The following is a 23,947-nucleotide window of genomic DNA, read 5'->3' on the forward strand; positions in this document are numbered from 1 at the left end:
TATAATTATTATAAATATCAAATAATATCAAAATATAAAAAACATTGTATTACAATTCGTTTTTATGTGTGGAAAATCATTAAAGTATTTTGGATTAGAATACTATTGATATTTTAATTATTTGCTTAGAAATAAATAATAAAGAAAAAAACCGTTTGGTTTTTGGGTCTTCGACTGGTGGTGAACAATGTTTTATAACTTATTTAAATATACTTTGCTTACATTGTTACATTTGTATATATATATATATATATATATATATACATATATATATTATTTAATTATTCATGCTTTGCCGCAATTTATTTGGATCTTGGTAATGTGACGATATAATAGAGGGATGTTGCGGCGGTGGGAAGCACCGTACATGCTCCACATTGGATCCTTCAATGTCACTACCTTTCAGATATTTGTTCAGTATAGCGAAAATTTGCGAGTTCAATACTTGAAAGCGTCTTATACGGTCTACCATACGTTTAAGTTTCTGCATAATTTCCATATAAATGAGGTATAAATAATTCAGTAAGTATGAAACATTAAGTGACTGGTAAAAAAGACTAATGCTTACAATTCCTTTAACATCTTCATCTTTGCCATCGACACGCTGCACTCTTAAGATGTGATAACAAAAGTCCAAAGCTTCGAAACGCCTTTGTTGACCCAATAGAACAATCATTGCACAACCAGCCCAATTTAAACCTTCACCGAAAAGTTCTTCTATGGTATACTCAGTGCCTCTTACCGGTATACAATAAACAAATTGCAAAGCCGACCATAAACGATGAAATTCTGAACATTCATCAACATGAATAATGCCATTAGCTGGCGATGGTCCAGTCCAGACGGGATCGTCCAAATAACTTTTAATTCGATTGAGTATAACTTCGAAAATACTAAGTCCGCAACAGAGGCGCTCGCGTGTCAATAAATCACCTTCACGTGCAATCATAGCTTGCTAAGAATAAGAAATCATAATGTATTTAAAATAGTTTTAAGCAAAAATTCATTCTCAAAGCTTTTACCTTAGCAGTACCCAATTTCTCAACATTTGAAACAATTTGTAAATTTGCAAATTGAGCCTCCAAACGTTTTTGCTTGGCTTCTGGCTTTTCATTTTCTACAATTACATCAAACATTACAACGCGTGAGTATTGTGAGTATTTACTTTACTTACCCTTGCAAAATGGTCGGGGAAAAATATTTTGAAATAAAGCGGCATGTAGTAAATCGCATACCTCCTCTTGCGACAATGCCTGTTCAATTAATAAACAAAATATTATGCAATTTCCGAATTCGCGAAATGATTGGAAAAGTTCAGTTTTTGTATCCGGATATTGAACAATGTCCGTGAGATGAGCTTGATAATAACTTAATACGCCAGGTGAACCATATTCACAACGGGGCAATTTACAGGATTTGGGCATGGCGCTCATTAAAGTTTTCGTAAATTGCAACAATGAACCTTGTATTAAAGGTTTAACTATGTCCTTTAAAATAATATCCATAACGACTGCAATGCCTTGATAACCTAACAAACGACACATGGCATGAAAGTGCGGTGCTCCAACAAATCCCGAATATTGACCGTATTGCGTTGAATAAGCAGCATTCAATTGCTTAGAACCCCATAAATAATAATGAGACATTTGCGAAGGCTTTTCACGTTGTATAGGTTGCGCAGATGCCAAATTAACTTTGCTGCGTACAAATCTAAAATTTATATTAGATTAATTAAATACACACAATACACATATTTAAGTTGATTTATAAAATTTATAATTTACCGATTGGTTGCCGCATTGTAGCAATAATTGACCAAAAAATCATAATTCAATTCAACAAATACATGCAGAGTGATGCGGCCGTAGGGAGCTAAAACGTTGTGATTCGCTTCTTTGACCATCGCCTCAAAATTGTCCAAAGCCAAGTATTTACTCAGTAATTTATGGCAAATACGATTACATTCCAATAAACCTTCAAGTTCCTTTTAAATGTTTTTTTTAGAGGAAAAATTAATGATCGATCCGTTCACATTTTTTATTTAATTTTTTTTTTTTTTTTTTTTTTTTTTAATTTAACATTTTTCGAGGCACTCGTTATTATTGTGTGTATATACTCTTTGTGTACTCACCACAATTCCAGTAATGTCTGTACCCTCAAAACGACTGATGGCTAGTTCAATGCTTTTATGCATATTCGCATTAATGCGTTGGGTTATCAGCTTATTCAAATCTATGGAACGACCTGAAAACCGACCCTCACATTAGTACTTATTATTTGATCAGCTTATTTTACTTACCCAGCAATTGAACATGTCTTTGTTTTAATAAAGTCTCATAACGATTATTGCGTGGACATGATTGGAAATTAAAACCTAGGACCTCACATTCCAAACGGAAACGTTTATCCAAGAAAATGCTTCAAGTAAATTGTGAAATGTGAGAAATTTTGTATTCTTTTTGAGCGAATCTTGCACATACCCATCGTCTAAACTATTACTTAATTATTTGAAAACGTGTCAAAGGATTAAAGGGAGCTTGTTCTTTACTTTGCTCAAATTAAAAAGAAATCTCTAGTTTATAATCAGTATCAGTTATTGTTGTTGTTGTTGTTTGTAAAATGTCTAGTTTTCGTTCAAATTACATGATTTCTGCAGGTTTTTTCGGTCGGACAGTGGTAATGTTTGTACTTGATTGGTATGAAATTGATTCAAAAATATGTAGATGGACTGAGAACTTTGTATCTCAATAATTGCGAGCTCAGGGTGATGCATGTACTTAGTACGCCCTACTCCTGGTTGTCACAAATGAAATAGAAAAATTATCAAGCGTCCGGCGTTGGGTATCTTGCACACCCTCTATCCTGCTTATTATGATTTACCTGCCTGCCAATTGTTTATAATGGGCAAAGATCTGTTCGCTTAATTTGTAAACGAACTGATCAAAGCAAAGATTTACTTCAGCTTCGACTTCATCGTAAAGGAATTGTTTACGGAAAACCGTTAAAGCATAATGAGCCGAATCATTATACAAATCCAATGGATATAAAACAAATCTACGGAAGAATTATAACAAATACTATAATTTTTCAGATTGTAATTATAAAATCATTACATACTCCATCATCGAGGGTTCCTTGGTTTGTAAAATGTGATCCGTTAATATCCATGGCATTGACATTTCAATAGGGAATTGTATACGCTTCTCCATGGTAATTAAATCTTTACACTCTTCATTATGTTGATGCTTAACAGTACACTTATTCACTCTACGACCCATGGTCATTTCCAAGTAGAATTCACGATACCATAGTTGGGAAAGATCGCAACATTTTTGCAATGTATCGCTAAAATTTAATAAATAGCTCCAGTAGAAGGAAGTCTTGTGAAACGTATCGATTTGCATTAAACAATTGCCGTCAATGTCTTTGCGTAAAGTTCGTTTACCGCCACTTTTATCGGCAATAAGTGATTCCAGCATTGTACGGACCATATACAATTGCGTGGAAGAGGGTCCAACATTAAGACGTGGCACATGTATGCGAAAACCGCCATCAGGATCTTTTTTCCCTTTAGTGGCAGGATCGTCGGTTGGCTCGGATCCCTTCTGCCAATCGGCTGCCGTTTCACGTACCGACATTATTATACTGCGTATTAAATCTTTTTTATTTTTAATAGCTTTACGCATGGGCTCTCTCAAAGAAAGTTGCACAAAATCTTGCAATTCGGAATATATATTACGACGTATAGCTTCACACAATACTGTCTCAATCCGAGCCATTAGAACCTGTAATTCAAACGATTTTAAAAATTCCTAAATTAATATCAATCTTTCTTTTTTCTTTGACCTGCAATCCTTTAATCATAGCAATAACTTCGATTAAGGCAAATTTTTCTTCTGAAGTATAGTTATAACGTGTTGCTCTTTCATATTCTTCGGCCTCGACGGGACATTCTTTATTGAGATGATGATCGGTAGGGTGCAGCAATTTCCAAGAGTACAATTCCGTTACAACGCTAGTCCACTCGGATAGCAATTGCAAACCTCTCAACGCTAAATCGGCGGTAGCTCTATTTTCAGCATCTGTGGGATTCTCCTTAACGGTTGTTGTAACTTCGTTTGTATACCGTGCCAGCTCTGATATGTATTTAACATGATCCTCGCGTATTTGTGGCAAGTGAACCATTAAATCAGCTTGGGGGCTCGTAGCAGTTGAAGTCGACAAAGGCCATTTGCTTTGATCGAAATGCTTACTGCACTTAATATAATTGAAGGGAGCTATTTGCATATCGCCGAAAAGTGGTACAACTTCTAAATTCTTGAATATACGATCAATGCGATCTAAACGTACTTTTTTCTTCTGATCTAGTTTATTGATATTGCACGCCTCACTGTCCATGAGAAATAGGCCGAAACCCATGACTTTCACCAGCATGTGTTTTTCTTCTGGTGTCAAATACATTTTCGTTTCGAACATATGAACGCATATATTCACTACATCCGACAAAAGGTCTTCATAACCTACAATCTTCTCTAGCGTATCTTTAACAGTATCACGTATTTTGTTTTGTGTTGCCAAGAATAAGGAGAGATTTTGTGACTCCTGGAGAGTGTGCGAGTCCGACATGACTTTAAGAAATTGAGCAGCACGACGATAGGTACTGTAATCATTTTTCACACTGGATTTCATATTCTTCAGCTCGTCCAAAACCGCGAACATATTGATGAATTTTCCCAATGTTAATAAATACGCCTCGGAAACAAAATCCTTACGTTTCTCTGCATGGCAAAGACGTTTGACTTCTCCCGAAAAGGCTTCAATCGCCTTTCGCTGAAAATACATGAAATTCAAAAGTTTATTCACTTCGGGCGCTAACACTTCGACAGTTTTCTCGTAGATTTCTACACGGTTCGGTTGTTCATTTGATTTAGGCTGCGGTATAGCTCGAGAACAACATCGCCAAGTATAAAGCATTACCGCATGTTTTTGACCTTCTTCCAGTAAGACATTCTGAAAATAACAAAACAAAATTAAAACTATTCATTAGCACAAACGGATCTTGTTTACCAGATTTGCATGGGTAGTGGCCTCTTCAATGTATTTGGCTATACCCGTTACAAAACCATTGCGGTCCTCAAAATTTGTATCAAAATTGGCTTTGTATATAACCGAACACGGTTGAGCCTCTATACAGGGCTGTTCATCTGGCAAGGATAATTCATCAAGAACTTCCACATTGGATAGAGCGTCAGCTAATGTAATTTTCTCAGTCATTTTTTGCGTGTTTTATATAGTTTTTAATTAGCTTTCATTAATGAAGGAGTAACTTTAATTATGCTAATAGAGTTTTCACTAGACTGCGCCCATAGAGAATATTTTTTATGGGTGGGTCAAGCGGGTTAACGTTTAAAAGCACTGGAGAATTCTCCTACACCACAACTTTTTCAATTAAATCTTTTGTATTTGATTTTTTGCTGCATTTCAGTCGATTTAAAGTCAATTATTAAAATATTTACTCATTTGATGAGTAAATAATGACCTCAAATCAACAATTTTCTCTTCATGAACTATGTATACATAACACACGCAAATAAAATCCATATAAGAATTGTCATTTCTGTGATTGAAAGAACAGTGCTGTCAGCCCACCACAGACGAGAACTGAATTTTATACTCACCACTAGTAGATAGTAACTAATAGTAGTTTGGCGAGTTCGATGTTCCGCTCAAAGAAAAACTTCGTTAGAAAGAGTGCCATAATTCCTTTTAAATGATCAACATATTGAGTGTATTCCATCAAAAGCAGTATTAGTTCCTACAACGTAATTTTTAATTGAAAAAAAACGAAATAATCTTCATATAAAGGAAGGAAATAAATAAGCAGACATTTGAAATTCCACTCTTAACGAATTATCGACGAATATCTAAAGTTTTTCCATTACTCCCACTTTATTTTTATTTCTTTAGCATTTTTCTGAGCTGTACAAACATGAATAAAATTCCGAAGCTTCCTTTAGCTTATGTTTGTGTGTTTCTTGATTTTTGCAGTGCAATTAATTGTAAACGTACATTTTCTTTTCCTGGCAAAGAATTTAAGTTTGTTATTTTTAATAATAAGTTTGTTAACTTCAATTACTTGTGGTGCAGCAATTAGCATCCCTGTCAGATGTTAATACCGTTTTTGCTTCTTCCTGCGGTTAAGAAAAGCCCTGGCAAGTTTCGTATAGAACTTGTCTGCATTAAATCGAATTTTATGAAGGATTGACTTTTTTCAAAGGAATTATGGCAAAAAATAAAAGTACGGTTTATTTAGGATACGAAGATGAAGAAATAACGGATAAGCATGTATCCCTCTTAAGTAGTAGTTTAAATAAAATTGGTGGAACTCCGGTAAGTGAAAAATTTCAATGCGTGGATGGTGAAATGGGTGAATAAAATTGATTTTTCCCTCTTGACTATATGCAAATGAATAAATAATTGATGCGCGGTGACAGGATTGGCCGAATGGTGATATTAAAATACCAGCATGCTCTTTGTGTGGAACAGCTAGGCCTTTAATTGTTCAATTATATGCTCCATTAGAATTATCCCAGTTTCATCGTTCTCTGTACATATTTGCTTGCCTTAATCCGTCATGTTCACAAAATTCGAAAAGTTGGCTGTGTGTACGCACTCAGCATTTGGAGACAATAGGCCAATGTGATATAATGAAAGGGCTAGCCTCGTCAAAGCCTATAAATGGCGGTGGTGGTAAACAAGGCAAAAAGAAACAAGTAGCAAAACCAACTAATAAAATTTCCTGGTGTAGTGGCGCAGATGACTGGGGCGGCGACGATAACGCTTTAATTGGCACTTTGGAGAAGATGGATATCGAGGCTGACGAGCCTTTATTAGAGCAACATGAAGAGGAAAATGGTAATATTATTCGAGCAAATAACGATATTACCCCATTGGATAATGTAGTCGAAGAAGAAATTGCGTTAAACGAAGAAGATGATGAAGACGATAGCAATTCCATGGATAATGAACTAATCAGCGGTTTCCATCAAATTGAGATGACGCCTCAGCATCAAATAGTTGAAGACCCGAATGCAAATTGTGCAGCGGCCGCCGCTTCAGTTGAAAAGGACGGTAATTATGCCTGTAGTGGCGCTTCGGCCGCAATATGTGCTGAAATTGAAGGCCCCGAAACCGATGTAGTGCTGGTGGAAACACCAGAAAAACCGGAGCGCGATTTAGTAGCTTTATTAAAACATACTCCTACGCCAACTTCCTTTGGGCCTTTAGCCAAATTATCAGAGGTTACTTTGAAACCGTTCTTCTTGGCAGTAGAGCTTGAAGTGCATTCTCAAAGCAAGGAGTATGAAAATTACGATGGTTGCCTATCGGCAGAACACATTAGAGACTTATACCAGGAATACAAAAAGCAAGATGAATCCGCCCACTCACCAAATAATGGACAACAATCTGATAACGATTGCGGAGGAGTGGTTAGAACTCCCGAAGATCAAGAATCATATGAAAAAGTTCTGCCAGCACATGGCGATGTTATGTTCCATAATTTTCTTAGTATTCTGCAACAAAATCCAGGTCAAATTTTAAGGTATAATAAGATATTGTTTGGATGCGTGTAAAGTATTTATAAATTCTCGTTTAGATATTCACGTGACGCTCTACCGCTTCTAATTGCTCCTTTACAAGAAGCTGTGCCTAAATGTCCTAATTGTAATGGTGAGACCATATGTGAAGTTCAAATACTTTCCACTTTAATACCTAAACTTAAAATGCAACAAAATCGTGAATCGGCTCCAATTGAATACGGCAATATATTGGTGTTCACTTGCCTAAAAAGTTGCTGGGATACACCAGATAAAATGCGATATGAACGCGTCATAGTTCAGGCGGAAAATTAGGCACTTTTAAGAATACGTAAGAAAAGTAAGCAAATCAGAAAGGAAGAAGGTACCTCGAGATAATTTTTAAAACAAGCAACTAAACTACTTCAGAAAAGTCAAAACTCTTACGAATATTATATTATAATGCTTCTCTCCTTTCTCCTTCTCTCCCTCAATTTTCTTCCTATTATATATCCCAAGCTATATTTTTATATTTAAGAATATTGTGCAATTTCCTGCTAAACCACATTCAGTAGATGTAAAAAGAGCGGATTTCAAATCTTACTCCAACGCGTTACACTTAAGTTTTTCCAAAACAATAAGTAATTAAAAGAAAACTAAACTATTAAGTAAAAAAGGGATTTTAAAATGAACTTAGGAGAAAAATGTAGATTTCTCCAAAAAGATAAATAGACAAACGTAATCAGCTTAGCCTGTCAATTCCAGTCCACTATTTGATAATGAAAATGCAACATTTTCAAGTGATTATTATTTTCTATTTTAAATTTTTAAATAGATTTTATTAAAAGGAAAATTTGTGATTATTATTTAGATAACGTATTTGGAAAATAACGTTTTTCTCTCTTTCTTTTCGAAGAGATTTTATTGTTGCTTTGTGTGTGTAAGTCGTTTTATATTATTTGTGAAACAAAAAAAGAAACTGAATAATATAGAAATGAGTGAATAAACTATAAGATTAGATGCTGATTAGAAAGAAAAGAAAACAAATCTATTTTTTTTTTTTTTTTAACTAAAGGAACGTAAGTTAAAAACATTTATGATATGTAGTTCCAAAAACTCATCATTTTGCCGGATATGTGGATACCAACGTCTAAAAATCGACTTCATTCTCATAACGAAACGTATACAACAAAAAAAAAGGATAAATTTGGACTGTCAGCGATGGTTTGGAGTTTTGTTCTTTAAGTGCAAAAGAATACAATGGAGAAAACGGATGCTATGTAGTGCTGTATAGTGCGTTGTTTGCTGCAAAATATCAGATCTACTATCAGAGTCAACTGTATTTTCAATCCTTCGTCTTTTCTCGTCTTTGAGCCTCCAAAAACTCGTGGTGATCAATAATATGCACATATTATAGACTGCATTGGACCCATGTTAATATTACAACCTCCTTAGGAGATCTATTTGATTTACATTTGACACTAAACGAAAGTACATTTTTCGTGCTATTTCGCAAACACCGTGCAAAAGTTCGTAGCATGTTTTAACTGATTCACTCGCAAGCCGTTATCCTGTTTCTTTTCTTTTCATCTTATTCGAATTAAATTCCATACTAGCATCTACTTTGATATATGTTTAAACAAATTGTAAATTCAACTATATTTATATGTATATATATATATGTAGTTGCAATTCACCGATTCCACCAATAAAGCAAACCTTTCAGCCAACAGGAATTTATAATGATAGACAAGATCTTGAGGTCGTAATTGCAATGTCAATTATGGGACATATATGTGTATACATATATGTATATATTTATAATGACCTTTCGCTGGCACCTAACAAAATCCTATAATAATCCAAAATTTTTTTACTATTATTTCAATCAATGAACTGAACTGATCAAATAAAAGAGAGAAAAAAAACAATTGAAAACGAAACCGATTCGTTGGCGCTTTAAAAATTCTAAGGTGACAAAGCGGGGAGAGGGAACTTTTGCTCTCGAAACGAAGTAATAGCATGAATTTTGGGAAACGATGTTCTACAATGTCGACCCTTCGACTTTTTATTATTATTTTTATTAATTAACCAGAGAGTAGTAAATTCTAAGACTAAAGTCTTGAAGCATTGCATCTAACGCTATCGGCTTTATTGAAAACTCTACAGACACCTATTGAGTTCTTAGTCGAAACTCTCTTTGTCTACCCGGGGGCACTCAAGCATTTTATTGGAAATTTGAATTTTGAAATAAAATCGACTTGTATTAAATGTAAGGTTTTTAGAGCTTAGTTTATAGAGATAATTTTATTCAAATAAGTGGTTTATCAGCATCCGAATGATAACTGCGTACAATAGAAAACCACAGAGGTGGATATTTCGACGGACTGAGATCGAATTCGGATGTGGTTTCATGTTTATTACGAGTCTGTACGATAGAATAATGTACCCACATTAATTGCCCGAACTTGCGTTTTGTCGTATTCAGTATACGAAATTCTAAACAATATTTAGTGCTATTCCCGGCATTGTCGTCAGCTAGATTTACATTGTTGCGGCGTTGACGTCCGTAAATCAACGTAGCAGTTGACGGTAAATTAGTTGATGCAGATATGAATTTTGTTTGCAATTGGGGTTGTTGTTGCTTCTTCAATACAATCGATAAGGTATTTCCATACAAACGATATCGACCTTTCAGTATTTCGGTTTTGTTTTGATTTATATTTCTTAATCGACTAACTGCCTGGGCGGGTTCATCTGCGCTAGTCATCATAAAGACCGTGCCATCGGTTAGAAATCTTAAATAACGATAATATTCCACCAACTGTACAGGACGATAATATTGGTCTTGAAAACTATTTTCACCCATTCGCAGATAAGTTGTCTTGCTTATATAACAGCCATTGAAGAGAACACGTTCACGTTCAATAAACATTTGACGCCATGTTGTATAGCGTGGTATAATAGGGCAATCTCCGACTTTTGTTGTAGCGCTTGTTTTATCCAAATCAGTATGGCTTAAAGTGCCCACATTTGGACCCCACACTCTGTAAAATAGAGGAATCATCATCTGTTGTATTTTTAATTGTAAAAAATAAGAAAACCTACTTTACGCAAGCTAGGCGCCAAAGCTCTTCATCGCGAGCGCATAAATATAAACCTTTACATACTGCAGAGCACTGCTCTAGGGAACGCATATCCAATTGCGCGGATATTACCCAGCGTAATATATAAAGTAAGAGCTCCGGCGGCAAGTCAGAAATGTGCATTTCCGTACTAATTGTCCCGGCATCAAGAGTGCTTTGCATAAGTTTACCATGATAACTATGCGACAAATCCTTTTGAAACTTCTCATACAAATCTTTACACATTTCCAGCTCATCTTCAAATTTTACCAATTGAAGATTTTCCGAAGAGTTCGTGTGTTGTTCTGGCAACGCTCTTTGCTGAACTTTAAGTTTTTGATATTCATAATATTTAAACTCAATGTTGGGTTCGATTTGGACTGCTCTGCGGTAGTATGGTATTGCATCGTAAACTTTACCTTTTTGCTCCAAATCTACCGCTTTGCGGTATAGATTTTGAGCTAAGTTTTCCTTATCAATTTCATTGCTGTCCGAATGAGCATCTCTCTGAAGATCTCTGTTGTTAAGCTCCTTTTCATTTGGCTCAATTTTTTGTTTAATCTCTTTTTGCCAATCGGCTCGAAATTCGTCCAAAGCCGTACGAAATTCTTGCGGCATATTATTTAAAGCCAAGGAAGAAGAAGATTCCGCAGATTCATCATCTCCTCCAGGCGTTTCAAAATCGCCACTAGACATAATTTTGTTGACACTAGAATTTTCTATTTAGCCTTTTAGTTACAGAATAATAATACGCCGTCTAGTTCACGGTCAGAAAATCTTATAATGTAAGGTGGAGTATACTCTTGTTGGAAAAAACCAGTTTTCTTGAAAACTTTTAATAACTCTAAGACTTTATTAATGAGAAAAATTTGTTGATCGTCTTTAGTATAGTTTATGGCCATCATAGGCGTTAACAACTCCACTTTAAGTTGAAAAAATTAAAAAGTGCTTTTCTTTTGCAAAGAGAAATGTAAATATTTTCCCCCTTTTTTCGTTAAATTAACTAATCACTGCACTAAATCTACAAATTTTTTATATAAAGTATACGAAAGTCCTTTTACCCAAAAAAAAAACGCAATTTCAATTTTTTCTCGTTTTTTTTTTTTTTTTTTTTTTTTTTTTTGCTTGATTTTCTTTGCAAAATATTCAACCTTCTTTTATAGTCACCATTTATTTACGTATTTTGCTTCTTTCTACTTGTTTTCAATGCACCGGGTGTGTTTGGTATCCATGACTTTAATTCCTTCTTGCCTGAAACAGTAACATTGTTTCAGAGAGAAACAGCTGTAGAATGTAAAGAAAATAATCCGTGGTAGTTGAATTCGATATGCAAAACCAGCTGGATTTATTTTTTATGATTTTACTACTGATAACGATTTGTATAAATAGTATATTCGTATAGTATATTTTTGCAAGTTGGGTAAATGTTCCAACGGCGGGTGGTAATCAGCTGATTTTTAGAACACTCTGATGTAATATGAAAGCAAAACGTTTGCTTTTATCTTAACTGTTTTATTTTGATTTATATGGCAGCTAGTTAGCTTATATCGCAAATACCTTGGAAATGTACCCGATTTTTCTGTTGATTTATAAAATACTCCAAGTGTTTCTAATCACTGTATCCACATAGATTTCAACTTAGCTTGAAATATAAAACAATGTAGGATTTGCAATAATTTTCGTTCATGTTATATTTAAAAATCGAATATGAATTGTTTTGCATATATATGGCAATTAGAATGGACGTAGCGGTATGCATCTACGATTCGTCTTGACGTGAACATTTTCCTCTGCTTGTTCTTCTTAGAAAGTCAAACTTCATTTAAATGAGAAGCTGTAGAATACCGTTATATATTTCATTAGCAAAAAACATCAGCTTAATAATCAGCTTAATATTAATATTAGCAGCGTCGTTAATATTAATATTAATATTGCTCGTAGTATATATTATAAAAGTCAAAATTAAAGTATGTTTCCTTAAAATCGTTACTAAAATATAACATGATTATATTTTTGTAAACGATCATTGAAATTTAAAATGAGTAATCGAGAAAAGCTGCCCGCAACTAAACAAATGACGCGGGCTGCGTTAATTAATTTACATGGAAAAAACGGTAATAAGAAATTAATTTTCGTAGAAATGAAATTTCTATTAATACTTATATAAGTAAATAGGAACAACGTTGGTTGCTGTCAAAAAATACATTTCCGAAACATACAATGTTAATATTACTACAGCTCGGAAAAATATGATTAGAAATTATTTGCATACTCTAATTGAATCGAAGGAATTGTTGATTAAAACGGGGAGAGGTTTAACAGGTCATTTCGTGTTGAGAGATATAAAAAAATTTACGAGCGGAGATCAGCCGGCAAAAACCAAAAGATTTGTAGTTAAAATTACCCGTGAACTTCGAAAAAAAGCACCACGTGAGCATGGTCAAACAAGTTCGATATTTGATACACCGGCATTTTCTGGTACTCTAGCTGGATCTACACCAATTGACGTTGTACCCAAAGCTCCAGCTAGGAAGGCTAAAAGAATAAATCGTCAAACGGTGAACCATGACGAGACTCCACGAAGTTCTACACAAGAAATTTGATTTCATTTATATACCGTTATATAATGCTTTAATAAATCCTCCTCATTATTTTTGTTGTTTTGTATGTGTATTGTTACTTATGTGTTGAATTATTTGTTAGGTTTATAATACTCTCATAATCGTGAAATAAGAGAAACGATAATATTTACTGTTATCCTTATATATACTTCGTAAATAACAAATGATATCAGTGAAATAAATTCTTTTTTGTTTAACTATCCCATAAGAATTGATTTACTGTTAGTTTGTAGTCTATATTTGATTATTAAATTTCTTCTACTTCAAAAAAGAAAATTAAATAGTGATATTCTAAATTCACAGAAAGGAAAGGAGAACAATGCATTGTATATTTTCTGTCACTTTTTCTTTTAAATTTCGCGTTTTGATATTACAAAAAAACAAAAAAAAAAAACAAAAAAAAAAAAACAAAAGAAAAAAAAGCTAAAGAAACCTTTGGCAAGCACTAAAATTTAAATGAACCACTACGTTTAACTTCGCTTTTTTTCATCTCTGATTAAAAATGAACAGTTGGCACCACTTTAATTGTGCTCTCAGTAGAAATTTTGACAAATGAAAATTAAAAAAAAAAATCGTGCGTGCTTTTGTTTATATTTGCAAAAAAAGTGAAAAGCATTAACATGACCAACATTAAAGAAGTTTCCATATTAGTGAAATGGAGTGGCAGAGAATATCATATTACAGATTTGACTGACCAAGATACTGTGGCAGTATTGCGTCATGAGATTTTTAAAAAAACTCAAGTACGTCCCGAAAGGCAAAAATTAATTAACTTGAAATATAAAGGCAAGTATAGCAGATAATTAAGATTCTTTATCTGATTGAACTGTCTATGCACAGGTAAAGGAGCCGAGGATAGCGTAAAGCTCTCAAATTTGGAATTGAAAACTAATTTCAAGTTAATGATGGTTGGCTCCACAGAGCAAGACATTGAAGATGTTTGTCATAAACCGGAAGATATGGTCGAAGTAATTGATGATTTCGACGATCAGGATGATAAAAAGGAAGAATGCATAGAAGAGTCCGCTATATATTTGGCGAAAATACAGAAACGCATTAAAGAATACAAAATCACTGAGATGAATCCGCCGCGGCCGAATAAAAATTTATTGGTCTTAGATATTGATTATACGTTATTCGATCATCGCTCAATCGCTGAAACGGGCGCCGAATTAATGAGACCGTACTTGCATGAATTTCTTACTTCCGCTTATGAACATTACGATATTGTTATTTGGTCAGCTACCGGTATGAGATGGATTGAGGAGAAAATGCGTCTATTGGGTGTTAACAATAATCCCAATTATAAAATTATGTTTTATTTGGACGCTAGTGCTATGATATCAGTTCACACTTTAGATTATGGCGTTATTGATGTGAAACCCTTAGCAGTAATCTGGGGTTTATATCCGCAATATACTGCTTCCAACACAATAATGTTTGACGATATACGTCGCAATTTCCTAATGAATCCACGTTCCGGATTAAGAATACGTCCATTTCGTCAAGCGCATTTGAATCGCGATAAGGATACGGAACTTTTGAAGTTATCTAAATATTTAAATGATATAGCTATTCATTGCAAAGACTTTACGAAATTAAATCATCGCAAGTGGGAGCATTACGAACCGCGTAAATAGTGAATGCTTGCAAATGTGAAATTTTATTCGTGTTTTCTGTTTTTAGTGATCAATTTAAATGCATAAACTATTTTTTTTTTTTTTTTCAAATACAGACTACCCTATGACCATATATAAATTGGTAAATTTGTTCGCAACAAATATTGAAGAATTCGTTGCAAAAATTTTACATGGTAAGTGATATGAAACAAAGTACTAACAGGAAAAAAAGATAGTCAAAAAGAGAAATTTGTATTGGTATAATATATTTGTTAATTAAAAATGCAAATATTTAAAGCGTATAACCACTCTGATCAGCCCAATGAACACGTCTACTGTCTATATATTCTAGACTGTCACGTATATTGCGTTTCTCTTCATCCAACATTGCCAAACGTTTGTATTTTTGAATAACATAACAGCAGCTAAACATTAAAGCTATTTGAATTATTAGCCAAAATATCAATAATGCTATTAAAAGACTTTGGTGCAAGCAAATATTATCAAAATGAAGTTGATCATCTAGAGAATAATAAAATATGTTATCAAACACTATTAACTAACAATAATAAAATAAGCAAATATACCGATTGTCGCTATCAATAGAATTCCCCGTTCACCATAAATCAAACTATTGCTGTTGGTATTATCTGGTCCTCGTACATGTAAATTAAACGTCAATGGCATGCTATTCATATCTAAATCGTCACTTGTTGAATTGTTTGAACTTTGATTTTCTATTAAACTTGCCACATCCATTACCGTCGATATATAAACGGGATTTTGTATTTCGAATTTTGCCATTAGTTTCTCATTTTCATTCGTTTCCCTTCGTTTTCTAGTCACTGGTTCTTCAAGAGTTGAGATTGACCATGGATTTGAATGGCTAGAAGAATGTAAGCAATTCTCATCTGGACATTGATGGGGACAGAAGTGTATCTTCACTTCAAAATTTACTAAAGAATCACCGGCAAATTTAAACGCTTGAAATCTTGTCGTTAATACGTTTTTTGAATTTATACGCTGCCGTTTCAGCGCGGGGAATACGCTAACATCCGTTGGACAACCGCGTTGATCTAAAAGTTGTACAAAATTTTGCCGATCTAATGTACGGGCCACAAGTGAGGTAGCTCTAAAATCTGGCAATGGTGGCAGTTGCAGTCCATTAAATTCCCTTAACTGTTGTTGGGTATATTCTGCACTTATACGTAGTTCTAAACTTTGACCGATTTGCACGTCATTTGTCTGATGATTTCGACTTAAATCGATAATTTGTAAAGTAATTTTTGGCATCGGATGATACGAATCGCTAATATTGTAGTGTAAAGAGCCCTCATTGAGCAGAAAACTGAAAAGAAAAGCAAAGAGAAGAAAAGATAATCATTTAAATAATTGTGGTTTTTGGAATCGAGTTTTGGTGAAAACTTCCTACCGAGAAGTAGTAGTTTTATTTCTTTTTAATTTCTCCGGGTTTGGCATTGGAAATCGTATAAATATATATACATATTTATATATATTTGTCAGACAAAATTCACATCATGAATTCGGTTGTTTAATATTTTTATGCCTATTTTTCTTATATGATGCGTTCTTCTTCGTATATGTCCTTGCAGTTTCCTCTATGGCTAACAAGCTTTGAAGATTTGGCCAAATGATCATAGGGAGTGAAAAGGAGAGTCGCGGACTTTTGTTTTCGATAGATTTTGTAGGCTTTTTTTTTATCGTGTCGTATGAAAAAGTCCGAAAGGAAGACAGAGAGTGAGGGATGAAGTGAGTTAGTTATCTTTGAAATGAGAATAAAAAGAAAATTGATAACCGCATCTGGCTCTTTGGATATGTGAGATTGGATTCCCCGCGAAGGATTTAAAAGGAAGAACTAACGTTCCTGTTTCTAACAAGACTTATTTGTTTATGAAAAAAAATTTGGGCGAAGGAAATGAAAGACATTTGTATTTTTGAATGATTTAAATATACTGTTGAGGGCAGTTATATGCTGGGCGACCTAATATCTAATACTAAATGTTTTTATGCATATTTTGAGTTGATTATGATTTTGACAATGGGTTATCATCTTGCTTTCTACTTTGTTTTTTTTTTTTTTTTTTTACTCTATTTTTATATTACTTGCCTCCTTGAAAAATCCAAAGATGATTCTAAGGCTATGGCGTTCGGCATCATTTCTTCTTCGGGTTTCAGCGTATTTTCATCGCGATTATTTGCTTTATCGTCATTTTTAGCAGAGAACTCTTTCGCAGTAACGTTACTCATAATGCAACCAACTTTTATTAAACGATCTCCCTGCGTTTGAACGTTTCGATTATTTTGTATAACCACTAAAGTTGAGATAAAAATTCTACAAAAAAAATCAATAAAAAGATAAATATATGTTTTATTAAATCTCTTGTATATAGTCCTATCCTCTACCTTTGATAATTTTTTGTCACTTCATAAGCCCTTAAGATGCCGCATTTATTTTCTTTTGCTTCGCTACCAATTGTTAAACGTAGCAGCGTACTTTTCGTTCCATTGCCTTGAATCATGCAATCTTTCGAATGCTGACTGACATACATTTTCCCGCGGAACCAATCTTTAGGCGTGTACTTGATAATCATCTCATCGTGCGTGCAGATAACATGTACTATCCAAAATATTTATAAATTTAATGTAATAAAAAAAAAAAAAAGAAAAGAAATATTAACAATAATATAACAGTGTAACAGTGTAACATCTTGAGAAAATTTACCGTCCAAACATTTCACTCTCCTCATATAAACTGAGTTTTTTCGCAATTTTAAACTTCTTGGTCCCAGTGAAATTATATCTTCAGAATGGAGCAAACATTCAGATCTATCAATATCATCTTCATAATGAAATGATACGCCCTGACAATAAAACTTTGTCTCACGTGAGCACAACGATTGACACTAAGATTAGAAAAATTAATAAGAAAATAATTTATAGTCGTACAGTATATATATAGTAACCAGTAAATATATAAATTTCTCATTCAATTTCCAACTTTTTAAAATTAATCCTACAAATTATTGATTGGAGTGAAAAAAGTTGATCCACAATAAAAAGTTGACCTTGGCTATTGACATAGGAAATTGACATAAAATTTGGAAAAGCAGTAATCCTCATTGTAGAAGGGTATTTATTAAAATTTAAAAATTTGAATTTTAATCTTATTTTTGCATTTTGAAAATATTTGTAATTTTTCAAATTTGATTAGAAAATTTGTTGATCTTTCTAACAGAGATATTGAGAAAATTATTAAATAAAAAAAAAAAACTAATTTCGCCTTTTTTGTAACGTTCACGTTTGTTGGGTTAAGGTTGTTTGAAACTCGTGGCTGGCTGGTAATTGGTAATGGAGAGAGAAGAGCAAAAATATATATTATATTAAATCTTGCATTGCAAAGAACTAACTAAAATTGTTTTGTTGTTGTGTATAGAAGAAAATAAAAGTTTTTCGCGCTATGCTGTTTATCACGGTTGTGCATATAAACTTTTTAAGTTCCCGGAGAGTTTAAGTGAGCATAAGTTTTTAAATTCACGACACACAACAGCCGTTCCGAGGTTTTGTAGCCTACGAGGGAAACAGCTGGCGATAGTTTACATTTACTATTGCTTTTAAGTTTAACGCCGAAATTTAAAAAACAATAAACAAATTGTATTCAGTTACCAGAAACCCTACTTAGTGTTATTACTTAGTGTTTGCAAAAATTTTCATCACTTTTTCATTTGAAAAAGGTATTTATTGTGGCAAGTTGGTACAAAATCTATTCTAATCAGAATGTCTTGCAACATTTTCTACAACATTTTTGGCAATATGGCGATATAATGTCGAAAGAACTTATATTGCTTTCACAGCGACCCATCCGCCGACCCATTTTGATACTTCTTCTTTGCGGATCCGCGTGCCAGCTGAGCCACGCTGCACCGATCTGAACAGGCGGCACCATGTCTGGTGAGTACGCTAGGTGTGGCGGAACTTCCCATTCCAGCTAGACAACTCTTGCAAAAAGTGGCCAACAACTAGCATTTTCAGGTAATTCGTGTTCGCGTTGCACCACCAACACCATAACCCTCTTAACGTTTAGCGGTGTTTGGTGAGCTTCAGCAGCAGACTTCTTCAAATGAACAACAAAATTAAGGAAATTGAAAGAAGAAGAATTTGGACCCCCAACGTATGCTGAATAAATCAATGATATTAAATGGAAAACTTATTTTATGTAGAGAAGATCAAAACCATCCAATTCTACCGTTATATGCATTGGTATTTCCACTTCTTTACCATTTTTTCCTAATGCATACTTAATGCAAGAAGCATACTCGTATAGTTCGATTCTTAAGGTAATATCTGAGCAGCATATCCGGGCCGAGTTGAATGCAACACTATTATCCTGCTATCCTTGTCTAGTTTTAGATTTTTTTTTAATATTTAACAAAAAAGAATTTAATTTAACATAACATTTGTTTTTTAATACGAATTTTTCATTTTCTTATATAACAATAAATAGATTGACTAGCGTCAGGGGCAAATATTGAGAGAAGGGAGCAACGAACACAACGAACCTGTCAAGAACGAAATAGTTTTGGAAGCATAATATTTTCTTCTTAAGAATGTCCATAAGTTGTGGTATCTCCCTTGAATATGTCTGATTGTTTGTTATAAGCGGAAGAATAAATTTACAATAACTTGCCATTTTGGCAATGCGTATACCCAGCACAACTTGGCAGAAATTAATTTTGAAAAAATCGCTTAAAGATTCAAGTTCACTGTTTTCTTAAACGATTGACAACTATTGTCTGATAATAAACTACAGGTTACTGGGTATAGACAGGTTACTGGGTATATAATTTTTATACTTATTCTTACCTCGACTTGATTTAATCCCATCACTTTGACTTCCGCATAAATAAATGTACTGTTCGCATACAGCTCGTATGAGCAATGATCGTTTTCAACTGGTCGATCAAGACATTGATTTTCTATGTATTCCTCATCGTAGGGGGCCGCTCGAAAGGCATCCGGTTGTATCATTTTGTCCTTATCACTAAGTATACACCGTCCTAAAGTGCTTTGATGTTGTTCCGTTGGTGATTGATATGCTTGTGACAATCTTAAAGATATTGTAAATTTAATTACTATTGAAAATGATTTTAATTATTGAAAAAGAAAAATTTTATCATTTTTCTATATTTTTGAAAATTTAATGCTATCGCCGAAAACTTTGAATTTGATTGCAATACGCTCGCTAAGCAAAATATATTTTTTATTATCTAAGATAAGTATGGATAAATGGCTTTCCCGTTTATTGTTGTTAGCCTGTCCGTCATTTGGGTCTTTGGGACTTGTCAGTCACATAAAATGTGAACTTCTCCGCTCGATTGGACGCTCATCCACTAGGCCGCGACCTCTATCTTTTTTTGAGCACAGGACATTCCCTAAGCGATTGGTCATATAAAAAAAATTATTTAATTTGATGAAGTCGCTTTAAATTGGAACGGCCATCTAGACACTGTACCTATTTAAACTGGAAATGTGCTCATTGTCAGTGCAGGACGGAATTAAAAATTTTTGAACATGAATCGACAATTGAGTCGAATGCTTATTGGAAATAAGTCAATGTCGATAACAGAAATATACTTCAAGGTGTCTAAAATTTTATTATTCTTTTTTTTTTTTTGTATATCCATCCATCCACTTGAAAATGTTCATATATTTGATTAAACTGAGAACCGCGACCCGTTGTTCCCTTTTACATTTCCTAAAAGTCAACTTTCTCACGAACGTTATTAGGCTTAAGTTGATGCGAGTGCACGTAAAAGTGTTTTTCATAAAAGTGCTATTGTAAGGGATCGTCATTATTCTTTCCAAATAATGGCTATATGGCAGAAAAAGATATGAGCGGGCGGAGATAGTGGTGAGGGGTGAAATGTACTTTTTTTTTTCTTTTTTTGAATTAGTTGGCGTTCGCTTTAACTATTTTCCAATAATTTAGAGATGACTTCATTAACTAAATTTTCAATACAACAAAAACATTAAATAACACAACAATAAATCACATAATATAATATACAGAAATAGTTGAAGTCATCCATAAAATAATAAAGCAACAGTTATTATGAAAAAATTTGCTTTTTTTTTTTGAAAAATTCATAATATTTGTAATATTTTCTATAATGCGTGTGTTGTTTATGCGTTTTATGATAATCTGTCGTAGAAAATTTTTCGCATTTTTATTCCCCTTTACATATTATCTACCAACCATTACCTACCTTTCGCGATTGTTACGATACGATGGAGCAAATGAAGCAGATAAACATTGGAATTCACGTTCAAATAAACATCGCTCAGCACATTCACGTCGCGTAACTAATGTTGTTATTGTTTTTTTACCCTGAAAAACTAAACTATTTCCGGGTATTTTAGTTAAGGTCCATGATCGATTTTTACAATTCTCAGGAACTTTATTTTGTTTTTTTTTTTTTAAGAGAGGATGGAAAAAAAATACATATATATATATATATATAGATTGTTTTAAAATTTGTTTTTGTAAATGAATGAACGTTGCATACGTACCTTTTAAACAAGTTTTCTCATAAAAAATTGCTTCGGTATCGGTTACTAATGGTAGTTCATCGATTATTGTCATTAAATTTGGAATTCTTTCGAAATATGTATAACCGTAGCATTCATTCGTATCCAATAAATGCACATAAGCTATGCAGGCGTTATCCTGATTGCAAATACGCCAACATTTCATGCTCGTTGTATCCTCATATTTGTGATGCATTGTATTATTTTGTTCTTGCTGCGGTTGTTGCTGAAAGCGACTATTGCTGGTTTCCAATGTTGTGTAGCCTTCCCGTTTATAACGATTTTGCGCAATATTGTTGTTATTATTGTAATTTAATGGTGGCTTTAAGAGATTTTCTGGTCGCATGTAATCGCTGGGCGGTCGAAAACCAACAATCTTTTGTAAATGCATTTGATAAAGCGGGCATTTTAGTAATATTGCAGCTGAAAATAATGCCGACAAAGCGTTGTGCATTGTTTCATTTATAAATAATAAATCAATTGCGTGTATTAGGCTTTGCGACAACATGAAAGCATTTTTCACTCAATTCAAAATCTATATAACCATTAAGGCTGACTAAGAATTATTTATTATTTCAGTTTATTTTTGATTTTGTTTTTGTTTTCGAATTCTATATCAGACTTATATAGTGTGAAAATTTTCATTAAATGAGCATTAAATTTACAGTAACTATATCTCTCGTCGAGAATAATGGGTTATTCGAAGGGCGAAAGCTGTCATACTTTGCGAGGTGTTCGTGAGACTGATTTTTTGAGAAGATTCCATTATCTATTGATTGATCACTTCTTGAAACAATTATATCAGTAGGCAAATAGAGCAAGGCCGACTATTAAACCACCTACATTGTATATTAAAAATTATACATTATTTTTATGGTGAAGGCATAATTTTCATAGAAGTTTTCAAAACGTCGCTTAACATAGTCCTCAAATTTACCAAACTCAAGATTTTAGCAATTTCCATTTACTATTTTCACAAAAAAAAAAAAATAACAAGTTAAACTTTGCCGCTGTAAAAGTGTTTGCTTTTCATGATAGCCTCTTTATAGGGTTGCATTCAAAATTTGTTCCTACGAATCAATTTTCATAGGAAAATATTAAAAACTGAACGTTTTTGACATATAAGGACTTATTTTTCATGGAGACCTTTTTATGAAGTGGGGTCCAGAGAATGGACCTACCCTGTGCAAATTCGTCAAGATTATTATTTATATGAAGTGATTTCTATGCACGAATTTTTATTGAGAAATATTGAAAATTAGGTCTTAGGTTTAGCACATAAAGATTGAAGAAAGACTTTCTGTAGATTGACGGACAGACAAGACAAGCTTAGATTGATTCAGAAAGTAGTTTTGAAACGTTTAGAATCTGGGTGGCACATAGGTCCGCATAAACTTAATATATAGAGATTAATTTTGAATCGATCGGTGCAATAAGGAGTAGGATGGGGAGGGGGAGGGGGTATTTTATGTCTTTTTGTGTCTTTGATAAATGCGCACTGAGATAATGTACCCTACGTCACTTGTGGTAAAAAAAAAAAAATATTATAATAAACGGAAAGTCCGTTGTCATTAGTTAACCGAAACATGGTTCAACTTAAGGTGAGTACGGTATTTCAATTCTGAAACATATCATATAAGAAAAGCATTAAGGTGAGTCGAGTTCTTTATGTGGCTTAAAAATAGCTTGATTATTGAAGCCGTTGCTCAGTTCACTTCACTTTGAAATGTTTTCAAAAAGAAGCTAACTCTGCCCATTAAAATAGTTGAATATATCTTATAGACTTGTACATAGACAAATCGCTTTACATCAGCCCTTAAAATAATTTTCCCATTCATTGCGAAATTAATTATTTTATAATAATTTACATTTTGTTTGTTTATGGCTTGCATGCAAACGTTGATTGTTTCATTCGTCGCATAAGAATCTGATTTCCAATGTAATTGTAAACATTGTTAGTTATATAAGAGAGAGAGAGAGAGAGAGAAGATTAACCGAATGAAAAACAATTGTTTGATTATTAATTAATTATTAAATTATTATTGTTATTATTACAGGCTGTGTTAATAAAACAATTTCGAATATTATAACCAACTATTAAATATCCTATAACACTATGAGATAAGATAATGAGGCGCTTCAGAAATATTTTGAATAGATTCCTGTTTATCCTTTTTAAACTCTAAAATTTAAAATCTTCACATCCTAAGGCAGAAGCCTTAGTAATTCGAATCATTACAAGAATATTTTTTTATTTTTATATGCGGTAAGTATGATAATAAAACTCACAGTTACCGGTAGTTGTCTTGTTCTCGCCATCAAAAAAGGTAAGAGAGTAAACTTTATAATGAAATGGTTGGATGGAGGACTTGATCAATTTTGGTTGGTGAATCTTTTCG

General features: G+C 33.4%; 6 protein-coding genes across 7 annotated transcripts in view; 3 read left to right on the forward strand and 3 right to left on the reverse strand.

Annotated features, from left to right (window-relative positions):
- LOC119638046 (cytoplasmic FMR1-interacting protein) lies at positions 1 to 5,585 on the reverse strand. The gene is made up of 11 exons (XM_038034636.1): positions 5,068 to 5,585; positions 3,847 to 5,010; positions 3,118 to 3,785; positions 2,881 to 3,054; positions 2,300 to 2,418; positions 2,132 to 2,244; positions 1,785 to 1,984; positions 1,175 to 1,710; positions 1,023 to 1,117; positions 569 to 955; positions 1 to 484 (listed from the first exon to the last, which is right to left on the reverse strand). The coding sequence occupies exons 1-11, from the start codon at positions 5,272 to 5,274 to the stop codon at positions 278 to 280; spliced, it is 3,870 nt and encodes a 1,289-aa protein (XP_037890564.1). The 5' UTR covers positions 5,275 to 5,585; the 3' UTR covers positions 1 to 277.
- Positions 5,586 to 6,142: 557 nt separating this feature from the next.
- LOC119638042 (programmed cell death protein 2-like) lies at positions 6,143 to 8,098 on the forward strand. Its single transcript, XM_038034630.1, has 3 exons — positions 6,143 to 6,390; positions 6,495 to 7,603; positions 7,658 to 8,098. The coding sequence occupies exons 1-3, from the start codon at positions 6,283 to 6,285 to the stop codon at positions 7,911 to 7,913; spliced, it is 1,473 nt and encodes a 490-aa protein (XP_037890558.1). The 5' UTR covers positions 6,143 to 6,282; the 3' UTR covers positions 7,914 to 8,098.
- Positions 8,099 to 8,645: 547 nt separating this feature from the next.
- On the reverse strand, positions 8,646 to 11,700 carry LOC119638043 (F-box only protein 9). The gene is made up of 2 exons (XM_038034631.1): positions 10,686 to 11,700; positions 8,646 to 10,624 (listed from the first exon to the last, which is right to left on the reverse strand). The coding sequence occupies exons 1-2, from the start codon at positions 11,396 to 11,398 to the stop codon at positions 9,889 to 9,891; spliced, it is 1,449 nt and encodes a 482-aa protein (XP_037890559.1). The 5' UTR covers positions 11,399 to 11,700; the 3' UTR covers positions 8,646 to 9,888.
- Positions 11,701 to 12,573: 873 nt separating this feature from the next.
- On the forward strand, positions 12,574 to 13,523 carry LOC119638056 (histone H1-like). Its single transcript, XM_038034650.1, has 2 exons — positions 12,574 to 12,816; positions 12,878 to 13,523. Exons 1-2 carry the CDS (start codon positions 12,741 to 12,743, stop codon positions 13,303 to 13,305), a joined length of 504 nt encoding a protein of 167 aa, XP_037890578.1. The 5' UTR covers positions 12,574 to 12,740; the 3' UTR covers positions 13,306 to 13,523.
- A 337-nt stretch (positions 13,524 to 13,860) lies between these two features.
- Positions 13,861 to 15,136, forward strand: LOC119638045 (ubiquitin-like domain-containing CTD phosphatase 1). Its single transcript, XM_038034634.1, has 2 exons — positions 13,861 to 14,109; positions 14,164 to 15,136. Exons 1-2 carry the CDS (start codon positions 13,944 to 13,946, stop codon positions 14,961 to 14,963), a joined length of 966 nt encoding a protein of 321 aa, XP_037890562.1. The 5' UTR covers positions 13,861 to 13,943; the 3' UTR covers positions 14,964 to 15,136.
- Positions 15,137 to 15,156: 20 nt separating this feature from the next.
- Positions 15,157 to 23,947, reverse strand: part of LOC119638044 — a 17,917-nt gene continuing 9,126 nt past the window's right edge. For both annotated transcript variants that reach the window (XM_038034633.1, XM_038034632.1), the window contains exons 2-9: positions 21,531 to 21,971; positions 21,227 to 21,416; positions 19,824 to 20,067; positions 17,686 to 17,866; positions 17,367 to 17,580; positions 17,071 to 17,295; positions 15,530 to 16,290; positions 15,157 to 15,464 (exon numbers count right to left, since the gene is read on the reverse strand). In XM_038034633.1, the coding sequence (XP_037890561.1) occupies positions 15,235 to 15,464; positions 15,530 to 16,290; positions 17,071 to 17,295; positions 17,367 to 17,580; positions 17,686 to 17,866; positions 19,824 to 20,067; positions 21,227 to 21,416; positions 21,531 to 21,939 (2,454 nt within the window). In that variant the 5' untranslated portion in view covers positions 21,940 to 21,971 and the 3' untranslated portion in view covers positions 15,157 to 15,234. The remainder of the gene's footprint in view (positions 15,465 to 15,529; positions 16,291 to 17,070; positions 17,296 to 17,366; positions 17,581 to 17,685; positions 17,867 to 19,823; positions 20,068 to 21,226; positions 21,417 to 21,530; positions 21,972 to 23,947) is intronic.

The sequence above is a fragment of the Glossina fuscipes genome, unplaced genomic scaffold (assembly GCF_014805625.2).
Source record: "Glossina fuscipes isolate IAEA_lab_2018 unplaced genomic scaffold, Yale_Gfus_2 62, whole genome shotgun sequence".
Taxonomy (NCBI): domain Eukaryota; kingdom Metazoa; phylum Arthropoda; class Insecta; order Diptera; family Glossinidae; genus Glossina; species Glossina fuscipes.

Coding starts and splice junctions, on each gene's coding strand:
- LOC119638046 (XM_038034636.1), bottom strand. CDS start 5,274: ATGACTGAGAAAATTACATTAGCTGACGCTCTATCCAATGTGGAAGTT. Junction 1,711..1,784: donor TACAATGCGGCAACCAATCG/GTAAATTATAAA, acceptor TATAAATTTTAG/ATTTGTACGCAGCAAAGTTA. Junction 956..1,022: donor AGAAATTGGGTACTGCTAAG/GTAAAAGCTTTG, acceptor TCTTATTCTTAG/CAAGCTATGATTGCACGTGA.
- LOC119638042 (XM_038034630.1), top strand. CDS start 6,283: ATGGCAAAAAATAAAAGTACGGTTTATTTAGGATACGAAGATGAAGAA. Junction 6,391..6,494: donor ATAAAATTGGTGGAACTCCG/GTAAGTGAAAAA, acceptor GCGCGGTGACAG/GATTGGCCGAATGGTGATAT. Junction 7,604..7,657: donor AATCCAGGTCAAATTTTAAG/GTATAATAAGAT, acceptor ATTCTCGTTTAG/ATATTCACGTGACGCTCTAC.
- LOC119638043 (XM_038034631.1), bottom strand. CDS start 11,398: ATGTCTAGTGGCGATTTTGAAACGCCTGGAGGAGATGATGAATCTGCG. Junction 10,625..10,685: donor TGGCGCCTAGCTTGCGTAAA/GTAGGTTTTCTT, acceptor TCTATTTTACAG/AGTGTGGGGTCCAAATGTGG.
- LOC119638056 (XM_038034650.1), top strand. CDS start 12,741: ATGAGTAATCGAGAAAAGCTGCCCGCAACTAAACAAATGACGCGGGCT. Junction 12,817..12,877: donor TAATTTACATGGAAAAAACG/GTAATAAGAAAT, acceptor ATAAGTAAATAG/GAACAACGTTGGTTGCTGTC.
- LOC119638045 (XM_038034634.1), top strand. CDS start 13,944: ATGACCAACATTAAAGAAGTTTCCATATTAGTGAAATGGAGTGGCAGA. Junction 14,110..14,163: donor AATTAACTTGAAATATAAAG/GCAAGTATAGCA, acceptor GTCTATGCACAG/GTAAAGGAGCCGAGGATAGC.